This window comes from Pogoniulus pusillus, chromosome 17 (assembly GCF_015220805.1).
Source record: "Pogoniulus pusillus isolate bPogPus1 chromosome 17, bPogPus1.pri, whole genome shotgun sequence".
Classification (NCBI taxonomy): domain Eukaryota; kingdom Metazoa; phylum Chordata; class Aves; order Piciformes; family Lybiidae; genus Pogoniulus; species Pogoniulus pusillus.
The window spans coordinates 12,082,290-12,100,633 of record NC_087280.1 but is presented as its reverse complement, the minus strand read 5'-3'; the positions used below and the strand labels follow the sequence as shown (position 1 = coordinate 12,100,633).

The following is an 18,344-nucleotide window of genomic DNA, read 5'->3' as shown; positions in this document are numbered from 1 at the left end:
ATGCTTTCTGTAGCACTTATGCCATTCCCAGCACTGACCCTCTGAGTCTTCTCAGCTTCCTGAGTCATCCCAACATCTCTCAACAGTTTCTGAGGCCTCTCTGACTTAGCCAATTGTTCCTGTCTCCTTTTGGTGTCTCTCTTGGTCTTCACATGCCATTTGTGGCAGATCTTTCAAAGATTTCCTAAGGGCTCTTGAAATTTAGCATTAGTATTTCTAGGTACATTTTCACCTCTGAAGCAAGAGTAGGCTTGCATCAACTTTGTTAACCGTAACATCTAAGACAATTCATAGCCATCTGGAAAAAGTGATGATATAAAGACCAGGATGACCAACAAATCCTTCCAAACCAATCCTCTCATTTCTTTCATGACTGTGGGGGTTAATGTGCAGGGAATCAGAGACTGCATAGACCTATTCCACAATATAAGCGAAAAACAAAGATGTTAATTTTACTCTTGGTGACATCTTTGTGATTTGATTTCATATAACTATTATTGTTTCCATTATTTTAGTGATACTTTTCATGAAGAAGGAAAGTGCAGTAAATGGTATCTTTAGTGTCAGTTTATTTGGCATGGTAATTTCCATTTGAAATTCGGTCTTCTTGTCTACTAAAAGCATCTATAAATCTTTTTGGTGTCTGAAAAACTTCAACTTTTGTGTTGGAGTATTTTTTCTTTCTCTGTCCCTGTTTTTGTGTCTTTGTTCTCTCAAAATACTCCATATTCAATGAAATGTTCATGTTGGGAATGAAATCCTGTCCTGGCTTGTATTCCAGAACTGGTTTCTTTCTTAAAAAGTTCTTTATTTCCTCTATAGACATTGATGAATGTGCACTAAACATGCTGCTTTGTGACAATGGGCAATGCAGAAACACCCCTGGAAGTTTCACCTGTACCTGTCCAAAAGGATTTGTATACACTCCTGACTTAAAGACATGCGAAGGTAACTGATAACATTTCATCCATTTCATCTGTTAGATAACCTAATGGAATAGCTTGTATTAGGTCTGTACTAGCATGTCTTCTCAAACTGCTACCAGTAGGGTGACAAAAACCTTGAGAAGAACCAAGTCTTACAAATCTTTTACCTTGTGTTGATAACAGAGTCAGACAGCTCCTAGTCTAAACCCTTTTTGAGTCCCAGTCAGGATGTGTATCAGATCATTCAAATGATGTGGTCCATCACCACAAAGCAAGGCAATACCTAGGTATTACTCAAAAGTTAGGTGGTGCTTCCAGTTTCAATGTTCTGACATGTTAATGTGTCTTTAGGACACATGCTTCTGTTGTGAAGAGTTTCAGAACAGAAAGCCAGACTATCAGGGAAACTGGTCATGAGGAAAGCTTTGTCTGTTTTTCCTTAAGCTGAAAAAAGGCTGTATGTATTTTTGTTAATGTTTCCTGACACTAATAGAAGCATGTTTCTTTTCTAGATATTGATGAGTGTGAATCTAACCCCTGTGTTAATGGGGTGTGCAAAAACACACCAGGCTCTTTTGTTTGTGAATGTTCTCCTGAAAGTACTTTGGATCCAACCAGAACCATCTGCATAGGTATTTATTCTTCTGAAGATTCTGTGTTTGCCCAGTGACATGGAAAAAATGAACACCAATTTTAGAAGATGTTTTTTAATCACTTCTGTAGGTAAATTTAGTGTAGAACTTTACAAAAGAAATGTTAAGAAAGTCTTTGTTTTCACCTTAATAATTGTTGGTACATAAAGTGTGAGAAGGCCTTGGGAGCATGGTGTGCTCCCATGTCAAATCTGAAACAGAGATTGCTTTTTTGGTAACAAGTACAGAAATGCTACCACTGCTTCTTCAAGACTGCTCACACACTTAACTCCTTCTGCAAGAGGAATGGCTGTGTTCTCATTAATATCTGCTAGATCATTAAGAAATGTCAGTTTTCTGTTTAAGATGGAACTTGAATTAGTTGTATGCAGTCCAGATCAGCTCAAGAGCAGCCATGGCCAGATACTCTGTAGATGCATCATTTCTTCCCTTACATAATTTGGAGAGACAGTAATTTATAGCTATTGCCTAGTCAGTGAGGAAAACTGTGGAACTATCTGATCTTTGGCTATCTCCTGTCACTCCCTATAGGGGAAGATCAGATATCCAGACCAGGGAATTTGATTAATGGAAGATTTAGAAAGGTTTCATACCTCCCCTGTTCTCCTGCTTGTGCTGCTAATCTGAGTAATAATAAATACAGTGACTCTGGAATGGTGTTGAGCTATTCCTTGGTAAGATCAATAAACTAGGATTTGCAAGGGCTCCTTCCTGGGGTGATTTCAGGCTATACTCCAGCACAGTGAAAGATAAATCAAGAGCTTTTAAAATAAGTTCAGATCTGATATGGTAAATGATAATAAAACCATGATTCTTTATATGGTTAAATACAAGTGTGTTTGCCAATATATTAATGTATCATGTTGAACAATCTGCATGACAGTACACTGGTTCTTTTTCCAAACAGAAACAGTCAAGGGTACCTGTTGGCAGAATATAGTGGATGGAAGATGTGAAATAAATATCAATGGAGCAACTCTGAAGTCCCAGTGCTGTTCCTCACTGGGTGCTGCTTGGGGAAGCCCATGTACACCATGTGAACGAGGTAACGCTGTTCATTTTCCTCAGGAACCTAGAATTCTTTTTCTATTCTGAGTTTGGTCCTGGTTATTGTCATAAAATGTTTGGCACAGGCTACACAAATAACTTTATTTGCTTCATTATCAAGTACTTAATCCTATTCAGTCGGAAAAATAGAAGTTTTAGTATTTGAGAGGTAGCATATAGCTATAGAAAGTTCTACCTCTGGATTTTCTAGTAAACAATTTACAAATTTCAATTGTGCAGAAAAGGGACCACACCTACAGTCTGTAACTTGCAGCATTAATTTAGCGTCGTTTGTCATAGTTAGTGATCTAGAGTTCCTAATGGTGTAGCAATAGATGCAGGTTCCCCAGAGCTCCCAATAAAATGTTTGCAACAAATGGTGTGGTAATGGAGGGAGGAGAGGGAGTAGCCCTTGTTATTATACTCTGTAGATTAACTGATGACCTAAAGAATCACACGGTCAAGAAATGGGTTGAGGTCTCTGCATATTCACTTGGTAATTAGTCTGAGCTGTGAGATAAATTGGAAGCACAGAGATGAGCTGATGAATGCAGAAATGTGTGTGTGTTGTTATTTCTATATTCTGAAAGCTAATTTGTTTAAATCTTTAGTTAAAATCATCCTGTTTGTCTTAGCAGAATTCATCTTCACCCATCCATGTTAAGTAAGGCTGTAATGTGCTGTGATCAAGTTAAATGAATTAATTGGTTTGAATGAAGCAAGAATCATAGAACTGCTTTTGGGTTAGCTATCTGAAGAACATGGGAAGCAAAAGAAGATAATGGCTGACACTTTATATAGTTTATGTAGTTGCTCCATTTTATCTCTTTATTATTTCAGAAATTACTGAGGTACTGTCTAAGCACTCAGACTTCTCATAGCAATAAACTCTAGATCATATTTCACATGATCAGTTTTGCACAATAAGGTAATGGTGATTTTTGGACTGGGGCATTTTAAAAGTTATCTTTTGTTTGTTTTACAGACCCGATATGTCAAAAGGGATATTCAAGAATAAGAGGAACATTGTGTGAAGGTATTTATTGTTGCCTTTCCATAAATCAGAGCTTGAATGAAAAAAATGCCAGTGTTTTGATTTGAGTGGTTAATTTAGCAGTGAGGAACACTATGCCAAATTCTTACCTCCTGTAGTTCCATTGACTTGATTAGAGTTATGTCAGGGATGAATTTGGTTTCAGTTTGTTTAACATTCCTGCATACGCACAGTTTATCTCAAAGTACACACTTGAAAATACAATGTCTACCAGTATATGGAGGTGGTTTTCTCTCTTCAAATACTGTTACCTGTGTTACCTATTCGAGCAGTGTATGCATCTTGTATATAAGACATGGCATTATTGATACAGCAGCATGACAAGACATTACTATGCAATAGAAAAAGAATGTTTAAAGAATATATTACACACAAAAGTTTTTTTGGGGGTCTTTTTTTTCCCCTTAACCTTGGCTTTCTTCCATCCAGCATTATATGAAACCAGACTCGTTTCAAAGCACAGTTTTGTTGTCTTATTAAAAAAAAAAAAGAGGGGGAAAAAACACCAGTACAAAGTTAACTTTGGTTAGAGAAAGGGTAAAGATTTTTATTTGAATGTGTAGCTTATTGCTTGGTATGAGATGACTCTATACTGTTCTGTGAGAATTGAAGGTTCCACCCTGTTTTATCTTCATTTGAATTGATTTGAACCCCTGGAAAAGTACTGCATATTTCCTTAATATGCAGAAGCTCAGAGAGTCTCAAACTGCTGTGGGTCATCCTGACTGACACCATCTGACATGACACTGCAGTTAAAATATTTTTTTAAATGACTCCCATATGTAGCTTCTCTAAAGAAACATTGTTTTTTCCCTTAACAAAAAAATGAAAAAAAAGAAACCCAACCAAAAAAAAAAACAAGAGGAACACCCTCACACATATTCCTTGCTTTCCAAATGATGACTGAATACCTTGGCACGTCTGTGCTGCAGACCCACTCTACATAACTTATCTGACCTCAGCAACACTTTCTGGAGTGTGTGAGTGAAGGAAAAGAGGGGGGCAGGGAGGGGGGAAGCAGCCCCACCTAGCTTTCTTCACAAGGAAAGTCTTAGAACATTTTCAACACTGCTGGGATGGAAACTTTATGCTTCCAAGATGTAGACATAACTGTTTTTAGCATTTCCTTTACCAGGACTTCAGATTACATCTATTACCTCCTTTAATTTTCTCGTTTCAGTGGGACCTGGATAGCCCCAGATTTTTCAGAGTAGTTTCCCCTGCTTTTAGTGTACTGAAGTCGTATTTGGGTTTCAACCAATGTAAGCATTTTTCAAGACAGGGGAAGATCTCTAGGAAATTTACTGGCAAGTAAGAGGCAAGACAAGGGAGTAAGTTTAGTTCCCAAAAAGTGATGCTCAGTTCTCCCATACACAGCCTATGAGAAATGAGTAATGGACCTTGTGCAAGGAAATAAGCAAACTAAATTGGCAGCGTTCCTCCAGTTTACGAGTGAGGCCTGGGGCTGTCAGCTAGAAAATTGCTCACAGGCTGTGAGCTAGATTTTGGTGGTTTCTAATAGTCTACTGGCTTTACTTATTGTCTTCTAGTCAATATCAGCCTTTTCTTTATATATCTGCTCAAGGGCAGAGGCCACTGATGTCCACCCCACACTTGTCCTCTGCATTGCTCTGTGCAGTTTGATAGCTGCAGAGCCTGTTCCCAACAGGAGTTTGATTTGCAGGTGCAGTCCAACCAACCCATGTCATCATTACTCTCTACCGGAGTATTCAGCTGTAGATCATCTCTTATTCTTTTCTTGTTTCTTTTTTTCCCCCCTCAATCTTGTCATATAAATTGTCATGCTTCATCTTGGGCCATGTTTAATGCTGGAGGCTTTTTTGTGGAGGCAGTTGCGAAGCATACACTTTCCACAAAGGACGCTGGTGGGAGGAGCCCATGCTTAAGATTACTGAACATTTATTTATGCTCAGGTTGAGCTAACACAGTGACACAGTTAATCAAATTATCCTTGCACAAAAGTGCTAAATTTTCCACTTAAAAATAGAAATATAATCTTTACTTAATGAAGTTAAACTCTACATGCAGTCGTAAGAAGTTTATTTTAATCTATATAAAGTTACTAATTGCTGACAAGGTCATAGGGATGAATTTCAAATGATACAGTTTCCAGACATGCAGAGGAGTGCCCTAATAAGACACAGACATGAAAATACATGATTAAAAAAAAAATACAGCATAACTTAATCACATTGAAACAATACATAATCTCATTGTGCACTTACCTTTGTCTTTCTTTGCCCATTTGCTTCCAAAATCTGGCCCAGAGTGAGTACAAAAATTGATTTATTTTTTAAATGCCCCTCTCTCTTTTGTTACTTTTGAGTTTGATTTCAGTATATGTAGGAATGTCAAGTGGCAAACATATTATTTCTAGTTATCAGTGATTTTCTGCAGTTAATTGCATAGGAGATCTTAAGTATTTGGAGTATTATCAGGTTGTGTAAACTGCTGTGGTTTCATATTTTATTCTTTAAAAAAACCACATTAGAATGTTCTTTTTTTTCCTGATGTATTTGTGTTTAGTGTGCTGGTGATTATTTTTATTCCTATTTTGTTTGGAAATAGATGTAAATGAGTGTGAGGTGTTTCCTGGAGTCTGTACCAATGGACAGTGTGTCAATACCTTGGGATCATTTGTTTGTCAGTGCCCCAGTGGAATGACTTTAGATGCCTCTGGACGAACATGTCTTGGTAGGTATTAATTCCACTTACAGGTCGCTAGGAAAGAGCAAATTTGTGTAATGAGCGGTGTTTGTGCTGCATGTTATTTCAAGGGTCCACAAAAGTAACTTTCAAATGGGATCAGTCAGGGACATAAACTTAGTTTATCTGGAATATGAAGAGATTCTGGTGGTAGTAGCTAAAGCCCATCATCATCTACTACCAGGTGAACAGCATTGCTTTAGGTCCAGATGGTACATCTAACAAATTCCTACAGATCTTCAGTGCTCTTAGCACTCTTCATTTACAGCCTCACTGAATTAGCAGGGTTGGAAGAGCCTGGGGGAAGGGACCATTGTGAGCTGGGACTCAGGCAGCTGAGGAGGGATGTGATGTTCCTAGCCACACTTGAATGGAGATTATCAAAGTTTTGTATCCTGCCTTTCTAAAGCATCTTTTTCGGTTTATGATAGTAAGTGCTTTAGAGTTGCCTCAGAACAAGGCATGGCTCATAGTAACTAAAAGGCCTTAGATATGTATGGTAAGCTGGAATGCTTAAATTTCTCTTCTGGTCTAAAATTTACTTAAAGTGATGAGCACTGTTTTTCAGAATGGTGCTTTAAACTTACTTCAACTTCTAATTTCTGAGTTTAGCATTAGTATTTGGCTGCTAGATATTATGCAGTGTGCATGCTGTGCTCCTTTGAGTCCACAGAAAGACAAAGCAAACTGTCCTCTGGAAAAGGATTGATCTGCGGTGAACTAAATTTTCTCTTTCTCTCTCAACATCTTGTTCAATTGTTCAACAGACATTCGCTTGGAGAGTTGCTACCTGCAGCACGAAGATGAACAATGCACCTCACAAATACCAGGCCGACACCGAATGGATGCTTGCTGCTGCTCTGTGGGGACTGCATGGGGGTTTGAGTGTGAGGAGTGTCCTCTGAAGGGATCACCTGAATTTGAAGCTCTTTGTCCAAGAGGACCTGGATTCTCTACTAAAATAGAGATAACTGGGAAACCTTTCTCTAAAGGTTTGTGATCTGTTTGTGGTTCATTGCCAGCAAATGATTCTGGCTTTTCCTTTTACTCTTCCTTTAGACAGTTCCTCTGAGTTTGAAGATTTCAACACACTTCAGTCACCTTAAGGCACACTTAAAATTTGAGTTAGATTTAAAAATTGAGTTAGTGAAAACTAAGGCCAGAATAACTACAAGATAATCTAGTCTTGTGTCACAGACCATTTAACACCACATACTACTTTTGCATCTGATGACACCTCTGGCTGATTGGAATAACTTTGAAGACCTGGCACCTCATAGTATAAAAACTGGAACAAAATGAGTAGCTAACTTTGGCTATATTGAAAGAACATTCTTTCTCACCTGTGCAGGGTACAATAACTTCAATTTTATTGTGGAGTAAGCAAGAAAGGGTGAATAATTTTGGAAATTCCTTTTGGAGCTACTTAGAGGAATAGAAAAAAGTGTTTTCAGGATGATAGCTCAAATCAGCAGAATTTAGTTATGGCTGTGGTTGATAAACTTCCAGCATTAAATGGAATTCACACAACACCCTAACATCACATGTTGAAAGCTATCTTCCTAGGGTTATCAATGGAGTTAAGGGGCACAACATCAGAGACATAAATGGATGTGAATAGATTGATGAAGAAAGCCAGTTACCCAGAACCCAATTATGAAGTCTGAAAAGAGACAAAAACACATATGAACAACAATTACTGTTGTTAGTTTCAGCTTCAGTTTCATAAACAGATACTAAGCCGTTAACTATTCAGAAGAGTGATGTGTTTTTATTTATGCTTGTTCTGTTCCCTGTGACTCATGGAAGTTCAATTTTTTCTCAAAAAAACAGTGTTTCCTTTGGAAACTCCCTTTGCCCTTGTAGATTTGATCATCTATCCATTGAAATCTTACTGTTGAATTCACTGAACTGCAGATCAGAACCTGCAGGGCAAAGTGGAGGCTAATTCTGTTTTATGTCAGAATGTGGTCTTTGCAGTTTCAGTGCAGAGTGTACACTGTTGGTTAGGTGGAAGTCAATATCAGTTTATGTAGCGTGGTCTACAATTTTACCAAAAGCAAGGGTCAATAGCATGAGAAAAGATGAACTCTGAAGTCAGCATTGTTCTTTTGTGCTGGGGTTTTGTATGAATTTGTACCATCATATGTCCTTACTCTCATTTTCAGATATCAACGAATGTAAAATGTTCCCCAGTCTTTGTACCCATGGGAAATGCAGAAATACCATTGGCAGTTTTAAGTGTAGATGTGACAGTGGGTTTGCACTTGATTCTGAAGAGAGGAATTGCACAGGTAAACTGCATGGATGTAACTCTTGAAACTTAGATTTGATAGGGAAAACTGAACTCCTTTGGAAATGCTGTGGATATGTTTTGTGTTGCAGATATTGACGAATGCCGCATCTCTCCTGATCTTTGTGGCCAAGGCATCTGTGTAAATACTCCTGGAGACTTCAAATGTGAATGTTTTGAGGGCTATGAAAGTGGATTTATGATGATGAAAAACTGCATGGGTATGTTTTTTTATAGACCATATAAGCACATATGTATAGACCATTTATAGACCGTATAGTACAAGTATGCTATATGCTTCTATGCTTATGCATTGTTTAGTTTTTGTTCAGTTGATTTTTTTTTTCAAGATTTGAATTCACCTGAGTTTAGGTCCCTCTCATTTTCTGAGTTTTATTAAAGCTCACTTTAACTTGATTCCCACCCCAGATGTGAATTCATTGATCCCACAGAATGCCAGAGCATATGTGAGCGTAGCTCAGGATTACAGGATGTTAAATTTACCCCCACAGTCACCATTCTGTGAAGTGGGAAAGCATCCAGAACTTAGAGTAGATCAAAATGTGGAAAAAGCCTTTTTAAAAAATTGTCATTTTTTTAACTGCACTCTAGTGAGAGGGGTGACTATTTGTAGGAAATGCTCCAGAGACAGTGTAAGCAGATAGTGCTGTGATGGGTAGCAAACTATGGGCTGTTGCTGTGGCAGTGATGTGTCTTCTCTTTTCCCAACAGACATCGATGAGTGCCAGCGCAATCCTCTTCTCTGCCGTGGCGGCACCTGCATCAACACAGAGGGAAGCTTTCGGTGTGATTGTCCTCCAGGCCATCAGATATCACCAAATATCTCAGCCTGTATAGGTGGGGCACACAGGGAAAATCTGCATTGTGCTCAGCATTTCCTCTAGTACTGCCTTCACTCAGACCTAAACCACATTCCTCTTTTTCTTTTGCAACAGACATTAATGAATGTGAGCTAAGCACCAACCTGTGCCGAAATGGTCGTTGTGTCAACCTGATTGGGAAGTATCAGTGTGCTTGCAACCCTGGGTATCAGTCCACACCTGACAAGTTATACTGCGTTGGTAAGGACAAAATCTACGTGGGGTATCCAGCAAATAAGGATGGGAAAGTACAGATAATTGCTTCATTTCTTTTTGTAGTTGTATAAAGACATTTTTAACTGCGATTCCTAAGTTTAGTATAGCCTGCTGCAATAGTGTGCAGAAACCCCAGAATGTGCACAACCATTATTGTGAGGAAGTAATGAAATGATGGCTGTGTAATGGTTGATTTTGTCTAGTAAATCAATCTCAATGCATAAAATAGCATCCTATTTGAAATGGCCTGAGACTTCAGGCTTTGATCATTAAGAGAGAATAACTTGTAAAATCCTTGGTTCTGTGTTTTAACAAAAATCATCATTCCTGGCAGACCATGGACTATAATCATATGGTTCAGTTGTATTTTTCCTAATTTGGTCTGCAGTTGTCTCAGATATAGGGGTTTTCCTGTACTGTTTTGTAAATGCCATGTAGCTTAAATCATATATTGTACCCTCTTTTCCATGCATGTATTTTATTGTGCCATGGAAATACGTGAAAAATCCCCTGGCTTAAATTCTGCCCAGGAGATGTTTTTCCCTTGATGATTACAAGAAGTTTTCAGCTTTTCTGATACTGTGGTAACCCAACAGTAGTATTTCTATACATAGAAAGAGAACTGCAGAGATTATTTGTATAAGCAGTGAGATAATATCATCTCTTTAGCTCCTGGGTTTGGCTGGCATCCATCCCAGTGGCTGTATTTGCAAACACTTTAATGTTCAAGGAGTGTGCAAATATCAAGTGTAGAATCAGGGGTGATGCTGTTCTGAAAAGCTGGCTCCAAATGTATCCTTGAAATATGCTTTAAGGTAAAAAATATTGTGGGTTTTAACTGTAATTTCTTGGTTTTAGATATCGATGAGTGCAGCATAATGAATGGTGGCTGTGAGAACTTCTGTACGAACTCGGAGGGCAGTTATGAGTGTAGCTGTAAACAAGGTTTTGCACTCATGCCAGACCACAGGACATGCACTGGTAAGGCAGATTTTGGGACTTTTTCTGCTGTAAGGGTTTATTTCAGTAGTTTATAAATGGACCTTCTTTGTAAGTGTTTTTTTAACAGTGAATATCTCCAAAGTATCCGAACTAGACAACTGCAGACTGAGTTGCTTTGAAGAGAATTATCTAAGAAGGTTTACAAGACAGTTTTGAGTTTTATTTAAAAAAAAAAAAAGGCAATTTTTTTCAATAAGAGAAAAATTTTCTCCCTTAAGGAGTTACATTAGATCCAAACCCAAAATGTGTTGAAGTCAATGGTGTATGGTTATGTTGTAGAGAAAATAGACAGAAATGGTGGCAAAGGAGCTGATTGCCCTGCTTTGTGGTTGTGTGGTGTCTGCTCCTAAGCAAGCAAGCAAATTCTTATTTTTAATTGTTTGTTTAATCAAATGCAAATATGCTGCTGCATTACTTCAGAAATGAATGACTTTCAGACAAACTGAAATCTGAATTGTATGAGTCATTCTTAGGAAACAGCTCTCTTGCACCCTGCAGGCTCTGTGAGAAAATTTGCAGAGCTCTGCAACGGTCGTGTGCTCTCCTTTGGGAGTCTGGGAGTCATAATCCCAGTAAGTGATTTGGTGATTTCCACATAGGTTACTGGAAAGATAATTCTATCCTACTAATCTCTCACTGCATGCTTCGTAAGCACTGGCCTACTTGTGAGTATTTGCCAGCTGTTTGCCAGTTCCACCCATGAGCTTCTTGAAGAGCATGAGAAATGTAATGGGATTAATCCCTTGGAATAGAATTGCCTTTATAGTAGAACAAATGGAGGATTTTCTATAGTGAATTGATAGAGAAAGCTTACATTCAGAATTTGTAAATATTTATAGACCTCTGAGCAGGATCTGTATTCCCCTAAGATTGCTCATTACCATTCCAAATGGTAAGGGGGCCTTAAAAGCCTACTTAAATATAGTTTGCCTCCCCATTGTAGCTTACACTGTCAGAAAGATGTAAAGTAGCCAGTCCTCAGCAAGCATGGGACCTTTGTTCAAAGGAAGAAATCAACTAGAAAAAGTACAAATTTGGCTGACCCTGAAAGGAAGTGTTTAAAAACCTGAAATATGTAGATGAGAAGTAGTTTGCTTTAGGTCAAGTTTCTAGAAAAGGCAACTTCTTACACAAACTTCTCCAAACATTGGTGTCAAGAGCAGATTTTCAACACCACATTTAAACCAGTTGATCAAACTTGTGCCTCAGCTAAAATCTAAACCCAAATGACAGGACATAAAAGGGAAGGGAGGAGTTGGGGAGCATGTGTGAACCCCTTTTCTGTTTTTATCTGCTTGACTTGACTGGGGACTAAAGGTGTACTTGGACAGTCTTAGGGATCTCAGGTCTACTGCCTAGAGGCATTTCTGTGCTTTACTCCTGCTTGCCTTTAGTCACCCAGAAACTCTCTGGCTGCAAACCAGAGTGGATCATTTAGAGCACCTTCGTACACGTAAAGTAGAAAACTATCATCTTGCCTTTCTAAAATTAAATGAGGAGGAGATGGATTTACAGTGAGTTTGTCCACACGTTAATGTGACCATAAATACATGCATAGAAGTTTTTAATCAGGTCTTATCTGGGTGAGGAATAGAAGAGCATCTGATCTTAGTCATGATTTTACACATATTTCTATCCAGCTTTGACTCTGAAAAATAGGATTTCATTCATAGGGCAGCCAATAATAGCTATTCACTATTCATTTTCATATCTCCTCTAAGAAAGACTTGAATTGAAATAGCCAACTCATAAAAAAGTTTAAATAGCAGAAACACCAGAAAAACTACCTATGAGAATACCCAGAGAGGTGAGGGGTCACCTTCCCCACACTTTTAGTATCTGAAAATGCTGGTACCTTCTTTTGAAAAGATGTGACTTGCATATGTAAATATCTGGTGAAATTCCAAATCTGTGTGGTAATCTTTTAGCTCTGCCCAAACTGAGTGAAAAAATAAGAAAAAAAAAAGTACACAATGGCATTTGCTACTCATTGCACTGTGTCCACTTTTATGATTAGATGTTTGTGTATTGTACAAGAAGTAGTAGCAGTGTGACCTGCGGATGTGAAACACCTATTTTACATTTTCAGTTTGCTCTCTGTGTGAACATGTCTTTTGTCTTTAACATCACCCAAAGCTGGAAACCATTATGGAATCTATTTCTTGATAATTGAGCTGGTAAGAATGCCTTTCAGTTCAGTAGTAGGTCAGGTTTGAATTGGTGAGGTTATGCATAAATAATCAGTTCAATTAGGAGAAACAACAGGTTCTTTGTCAGCTGATTTTCCCCCAACTGTGAAATCAGTACAGTGACAGGTTAGTAAATAAAGTTCTTTATTTCAGTCATTACTATGCCCATTTCTAGAGCTTAATTTTGCATGTTAATTCAAATTCCATTCCAAATTAACATTTTCAGGCTAATGTCCATGCCAACATTATTTGCTTATTAAGATGGATACACAGCTTCCTTGCAGAAGTTGTGTCCCCCCACAAGCACTAACAGCTAGAAATACAGAAGAATAATGAACATAGTATTTTAAGTTAAAGCAAGTTCATTTTCTATAGCTGCATAATTACTGCAATCCACAATAGGCTGCCCTAATAATGAGTTACACCCTTTCTCTTGGAGGGAGATTCCTGAATCTTGCACTTTTTGTGCTGATTTTTTTCCCATGGTATCACTTGGCAGAGTTTCTGATTTTTGCTCTTGCTGGCCCATGCTGGTGCTGACACAAGAAGATTCTGGGGATTTTTCAAGGACCACCAATATAACCCCAGGACTCTGAAAGATTCCAGACCTTAGCATGGCAGCATTCATATAATAAAGTGTCTGCTTCTGCAGTTAGTCTTCAATCAGTAGTGGTCAGTTGCATGAACTGAGAAAACAACTTATGTGCTTGGGTATGTAACTGTATGGCTGTCCTGGCCAGTCAGCTGAAATGCTAAGAAAGCCATTAAATCTCTTAATGAAATAGATGCATGTGCTGTAATTATTCTCATCATTATTTTAGCTGTGCTTTTGGTTTGTAACACCCTTGAGACCTGTAGAGATACTCTGCACGTACAATGGCTTTTTTAAACTCTGTAAAGTTTGATATTTTTGTTGCTGGGTTTGACCTCAGATCTTCTATTGACTTCAACAATGATGAATTATATCCAAAGATCTCCAGCTGTATGTGGCCATTTGGTGTGACAAAGGTTCTTTTGGAGTGTGTTTTTCTCTGACAGTGATTTTTTTTACCTCCAAAGTTTGTTCATGTTGCCATTAGACTCGGAGCAGATTGTTTGACACTGTCTTGAGCTAGAGATGAGGAGCTTACTCATCAGGACAGTTTTGAAATATCCTGTTCAGTTATTTGCAAGGATTCAACCTTCATCATGTTTATCAGTGCATTAAAATGGTTGCTTGTCATAATTAAGCTTAGTTGCATTCCATAAAGGTAGCATATTTTAATCCCATTTTTCCCTATAGATATTGATGAGTGTGAAGACAATCCTAATATCTGTGATGGAGGCCAGTGTACAAACATCCCAGGAGAATACAGGTGTCTCTGCTATGATGGGTTCATGGCATCTGAAGACATGAAGACTTGCATAGGTAAATGAAAGCATATATATTCCTCTCTGCAGTAACTGAGGAAAAAATATACAGACACTCTTTGCAAGTAGGCAGATGATTATATTTGAAGTGTGGTTTTGGCCACCTGACCATAGGACCAGCCTCACTGCACAAGCTGTGTTTATCAAATGCAGATGTAATAACCCTGCAGTCTGGGATGCAGATACGAAGATCTGTATCAATGTATCTTCAAGTCCTCTTCCAGTGAAGTTTTTATGCAGCTTAGATGACAGAGTGCATGTAGAAGGGTGAGTGCTGGTGGATGATGCTGTGGAAAATTTCGAGCAAGATAAATCACCAGTGATGATTTAAGCTCATTGTCTTTAAGACAAAATAAATATGCATGCCTTATGTCTTGGTAGAGCAAAATCATGAAACAATGTATCTCTAAAACCAAATTTGCACATTGAAATTAAAATTGTGAAGCACATTTGAGGAGAAGTGTCTGTACAAAACTGGATAGTGTATAAATGCATATATGAGTGTCTATGCACACAAAGAGAACATACACACAGAAAGGATCAATAAATATTCATCATGATTGTTTGAATAGTGTGCTGAATTTTCATCTCTATTTTTAAGACAAGTTGGAGCTAAAGGTATGTTGATATAGGTACGGTTTTATAGTAGTGTTAAACCAGATCTGAAATCATATGCTAGATGAGGAATAACTAACCCTAAACAGTTCTCTCTTTGCATACAAAGACCAGTTTTTGTACTAAGAATTTTATTTAATAAAGCTTTAATTTTAAAATTTATTTAGTGAAACTGAATGGGTTTTTTTTTTTAGATGTTAATGAATGTGATCTGCATCCGAACATCTGTCTGAGTGGAACCTGTGAGAATACGAAGGGCTCATTTATCTGTCATTGTGACATGGGATATTCAGGCAAGAAAGGCACAACTGGTTGCACAGGTATGTTTTGAAGTTTGTTAAACTTCTAGTTTAACTCATGAATCTGCGTGCCCTTTTTTCTAATGTTCCAGACCTCCTCTCTGCTTCTTTCAACTCCTTCGTACTAAACATCGTATCTCTTATCCAAGTTGGCTGAGCTCTTGTTCTGCTGAACTTCAGTGACACAGCATTCAGCTTCATGCTTCTGCTTCTGAAATGAGTGACAGGGTGCCCACTGGGAGCATAATTTGGCTTATTTGTTGCTGGTCTAAGAGAATAGAAAATGCCATTGCGGGTAACTGGACAGACTCCTGAGGACCTCAGTACATTTGGATGAGTTAACAGTATCCTGTGCCTGCAAATAACAGGTATCTATTCTGAGTGTTATTTTGGCAAACAGACAGCTTGAAAGATGTGCTAAAATGGATTTTCAGATTTTGCAAAGTGGCAACCAAACAGCTGCTCAACTACCTCATAGCAGCAAAATCAGAATGTGCATTATTTCATGTATTGCCAGCGAAGGGTTTCAAATATACAGGTTCCAAGGGCATGATATTAATAATCCTAGTGCGAGTGTCTCAAGCCAGAGTGTTGAGAGACTTAGACTTTGCCCAAGTATGAGTACAAACATATGTTTGATATGATTTTAATGTAGACTTAGGGTAAACACATTTCTGGCAGTTTCTTTGAGACAGACTTTTAGTCTAGAAGGTTTTTAGAGAGTATAGAGGATAGCCTCCTGACACAGCTGCTGTGCCAGCCTAACAGGGGTGAGGCTTTGCTCGACCTGCTGTTTAGAAATGTGGGTGGGAGGTCTGGTGGTCGGAGGCTGTCTGGGGTGCAGTAACCATGAAATAATAAAGTTTTCCATATGCAGTGAAGCTAGGAGGGGCATCAACAAAACATGCACACTGGAGTGGCAGAGGGCAGACTTTGACTTATTCAAAGAACTAGCTCTAAGGGTACTTTGGGAAAAAGTCCTTAAAAATAAAAGAGGCCAGGAAGGTTGGACCTACTTCAAGAAAGAAATCTTGAAGGCACAGGAACAGGCTGTGCTGGTGTGCCAAAAGCAGAGTTGCCATGGAAAACAACCAGCCTGGATGGGTGAGGGACTTGTGAAGGAGTGAAGGGGAAAAAAAAGGGCATATCACATTTGGAAAGAGGGGGTGGTAACTTGTGAAAAAAATAAGGATGTTGCTAGGTCATGTAGGAAGAAAGTTAGGCACAATTCCAATTAGAACTTCTGCTGACCACTGCTGTGAATGATAACCAAAAGCGTTTCTATGAATATATTAATGACAAAAAGAGGGGTAAGGATAACCTCCACTCTGTATTGGACAAGGAGGAGAATGTAGTGACTAGGGATGAGGAAAAGGCAGAGGTGCTTAATGTCACCTTTGCCTTAATTTCCAATAGCAAGGCATGTTTCCTTAGGACAGCTGGTAGGTGGGGTCAGGAAGCAAAGCAGTCTCCCAGGAGGAAGTAGTTAGGGACTTGTTGAGCCTCTTGGATCCTCACAAGTCTATGGGACCAGATGAGATCCATACTAGGGCACTGAGAGAGCTGGCAGATAGCTGGCCAAGCTGCTCTCCATCATTTATCAACAGTCCTGGCTCACTGGAGAGGTCCTTGAAGACTGGAAGCTGGCCATTGTGGTGCCTATCCACAAGAAAGTTTGAAAGGAGGACTCAGGAAATTACAGACCTGTCAGCCTGACCTTAGTGCCATGCAAGATAATGGAGCAGATCATCCTGAGTGCAATGACAGGGGACCTACAGGATGGCCAGGGGATCAGACCCAGCCAGTATGGATTTAGGAGGGGCAAGTCCTGCTTGACCAACTTGATCTCTTTTTATGACCAGGTGGCCCACCTGGTGGACATGGGGAAGGCTGTGGATGTAGTCTACCTGGACTTCAGCAAGGCCTCTGGCACTGTCTGCTATAGCAAACCCCTGACCAAGCTGGCAGCCCTTGGCTTGGACAGGGGCACTCTGTGCTGGCTTAAGAACTGGCTGAATGGTCAGGCCCAGAGTGTGGTGGTGAATGGTGCCACATCCAGTTGATGGCCAATCACTAGTGGTGTGCCCCAGAGATCAGTGCTGGGCCCAGTTCTGTTTAATATCTTCATTAATGATCTGGATGAGGGGATTGAGTCCACCATCAGTAAGTTTGTAGATGGCACTAAGTTGGGAACATGTGTCATAGAATCAACCAGGTTGGAAGAGACCTCCGAGATCATCCTGCTCCTAGCTTGGTGTCAGGTGTCGTCGATCTGTTCGAGGGCAGGAGGGCTCTGCAGAGGGACCTGGACAGGCTGCATAGATGGGCGCAGTCCAATGGCTTGAGTTTTATCAAGGCCAAGTGCCAGGTTCTGCACTTTGGCCACAACAATCCCATGCAGTTCCACAGGCTGGGAAGGAGGTAGCTGGAGAGCAGCCAGGAAGAGAGGGACCTGGGGGTACTGATTGCCAGCTGGCTGAACATGAGCCAGCAGTGTGCCCAGGTGGCCAAGAAAGCAAATAACATCCTGGCCTGTATCAGGAATGGTGTGGCCAGCAGGACGAGGGAGGTTATTCTGCACTGGTACTCAACACTGGTTAGGTCACACCTTGAGTACTGTGTCCAGTTTTGGGCCCCTTGATTTCAGAGAGATGTTGAGATGCTTGAATGTGTCCAGAGAATGGCAACAAAGCTGGTGAGGGGGCTGGAGCATGGGTCTGCGAGGAGCGGTTGAAGGAGCTGGGGTTGTTCAGCCTGGAGAAGAGGAGGCTCAGAGGAGACCTCATTACTGTCTACAACTACCTGAAAGGAGGTTGCCACCAGGTGGGGGCTGGGCTTTTCTCCCAGGCACCCAGTGACTGAACAAAAGGATGCAGCCTCAAGTTGCACCAGGGTAGGTTTAGGCTGGACATTAGAAAGAAATTCTTCATGGAAAGAATGATTGCCCATTGGAATGGGCTGCCCAGGGAGGTGGTGGAGTCACCATCCGTGGGGGGTGTTTAAAAGGAGGGTGGATGAGGCACTTAGTGCCA

At 39.7% G+C, this 18,344-nt stretch overlaps 1 protein-coding gene across 2 annotated transcripts in view; it reads left to right on the top strand.

Annotated features, from left to right (window-relative positions):
• Window positions 1-18,344, top strand: part of FBN1 (fibrillin 1) — a 154,954-nt gene that overhangs the window by 88,156 nt on the left and 48,454 nt on the right. For both annotated transcript variants that reach the window (XM_064157645.1, XM_064157644.1), the window contains 13 exons: window positions 823-948; window positions 1,439-1,558; window positions 2,487-2,624; window positions 3,612-3,662; window positions 6,270-6,395; window positions 7,175-7,399; window positions 8,576-8,701; window positions 8,793-8,921; window positions 9,433-9,558; window positions 9,657-9,782; window positions 10,656-10,778; window positions 14,271-14,396; window positions 15,208-15,333. In XM_064157645.1, coding sequence (XP_064013715.1) covers window positions 823-948; window positions 1,439-1,558; window positions 2,487-2,624; window positions 3,612-3,662; window positions 6,270-6,395; window positions 7,175-7,399; window positions 8,576-8,701; window positions 8,793-8,921; window positions 9,433-9,558; window positions 9,657-9,782; window positions 10,656-10,778; window positions 14,271-14,396; window positions 15,208-15,333 — 1,668 coding nt within the window. The remainder of the gene's footprint in view (window positions 1-822; window positions 949-1,438; window positions 1,559-2,486; window positions 2,625-3,611; window positions 3,663-6,269; window positions 6,396-7,174; window positions 7,400-8,575; window positions 8,702-8,792; window positions 8,922-9,432; window positions 9,559-9,656; window positions 9,783-10,655; window positions 10,779-14,270; window positions 14,397-15,207; window positions 15,334-18,344) is intronic.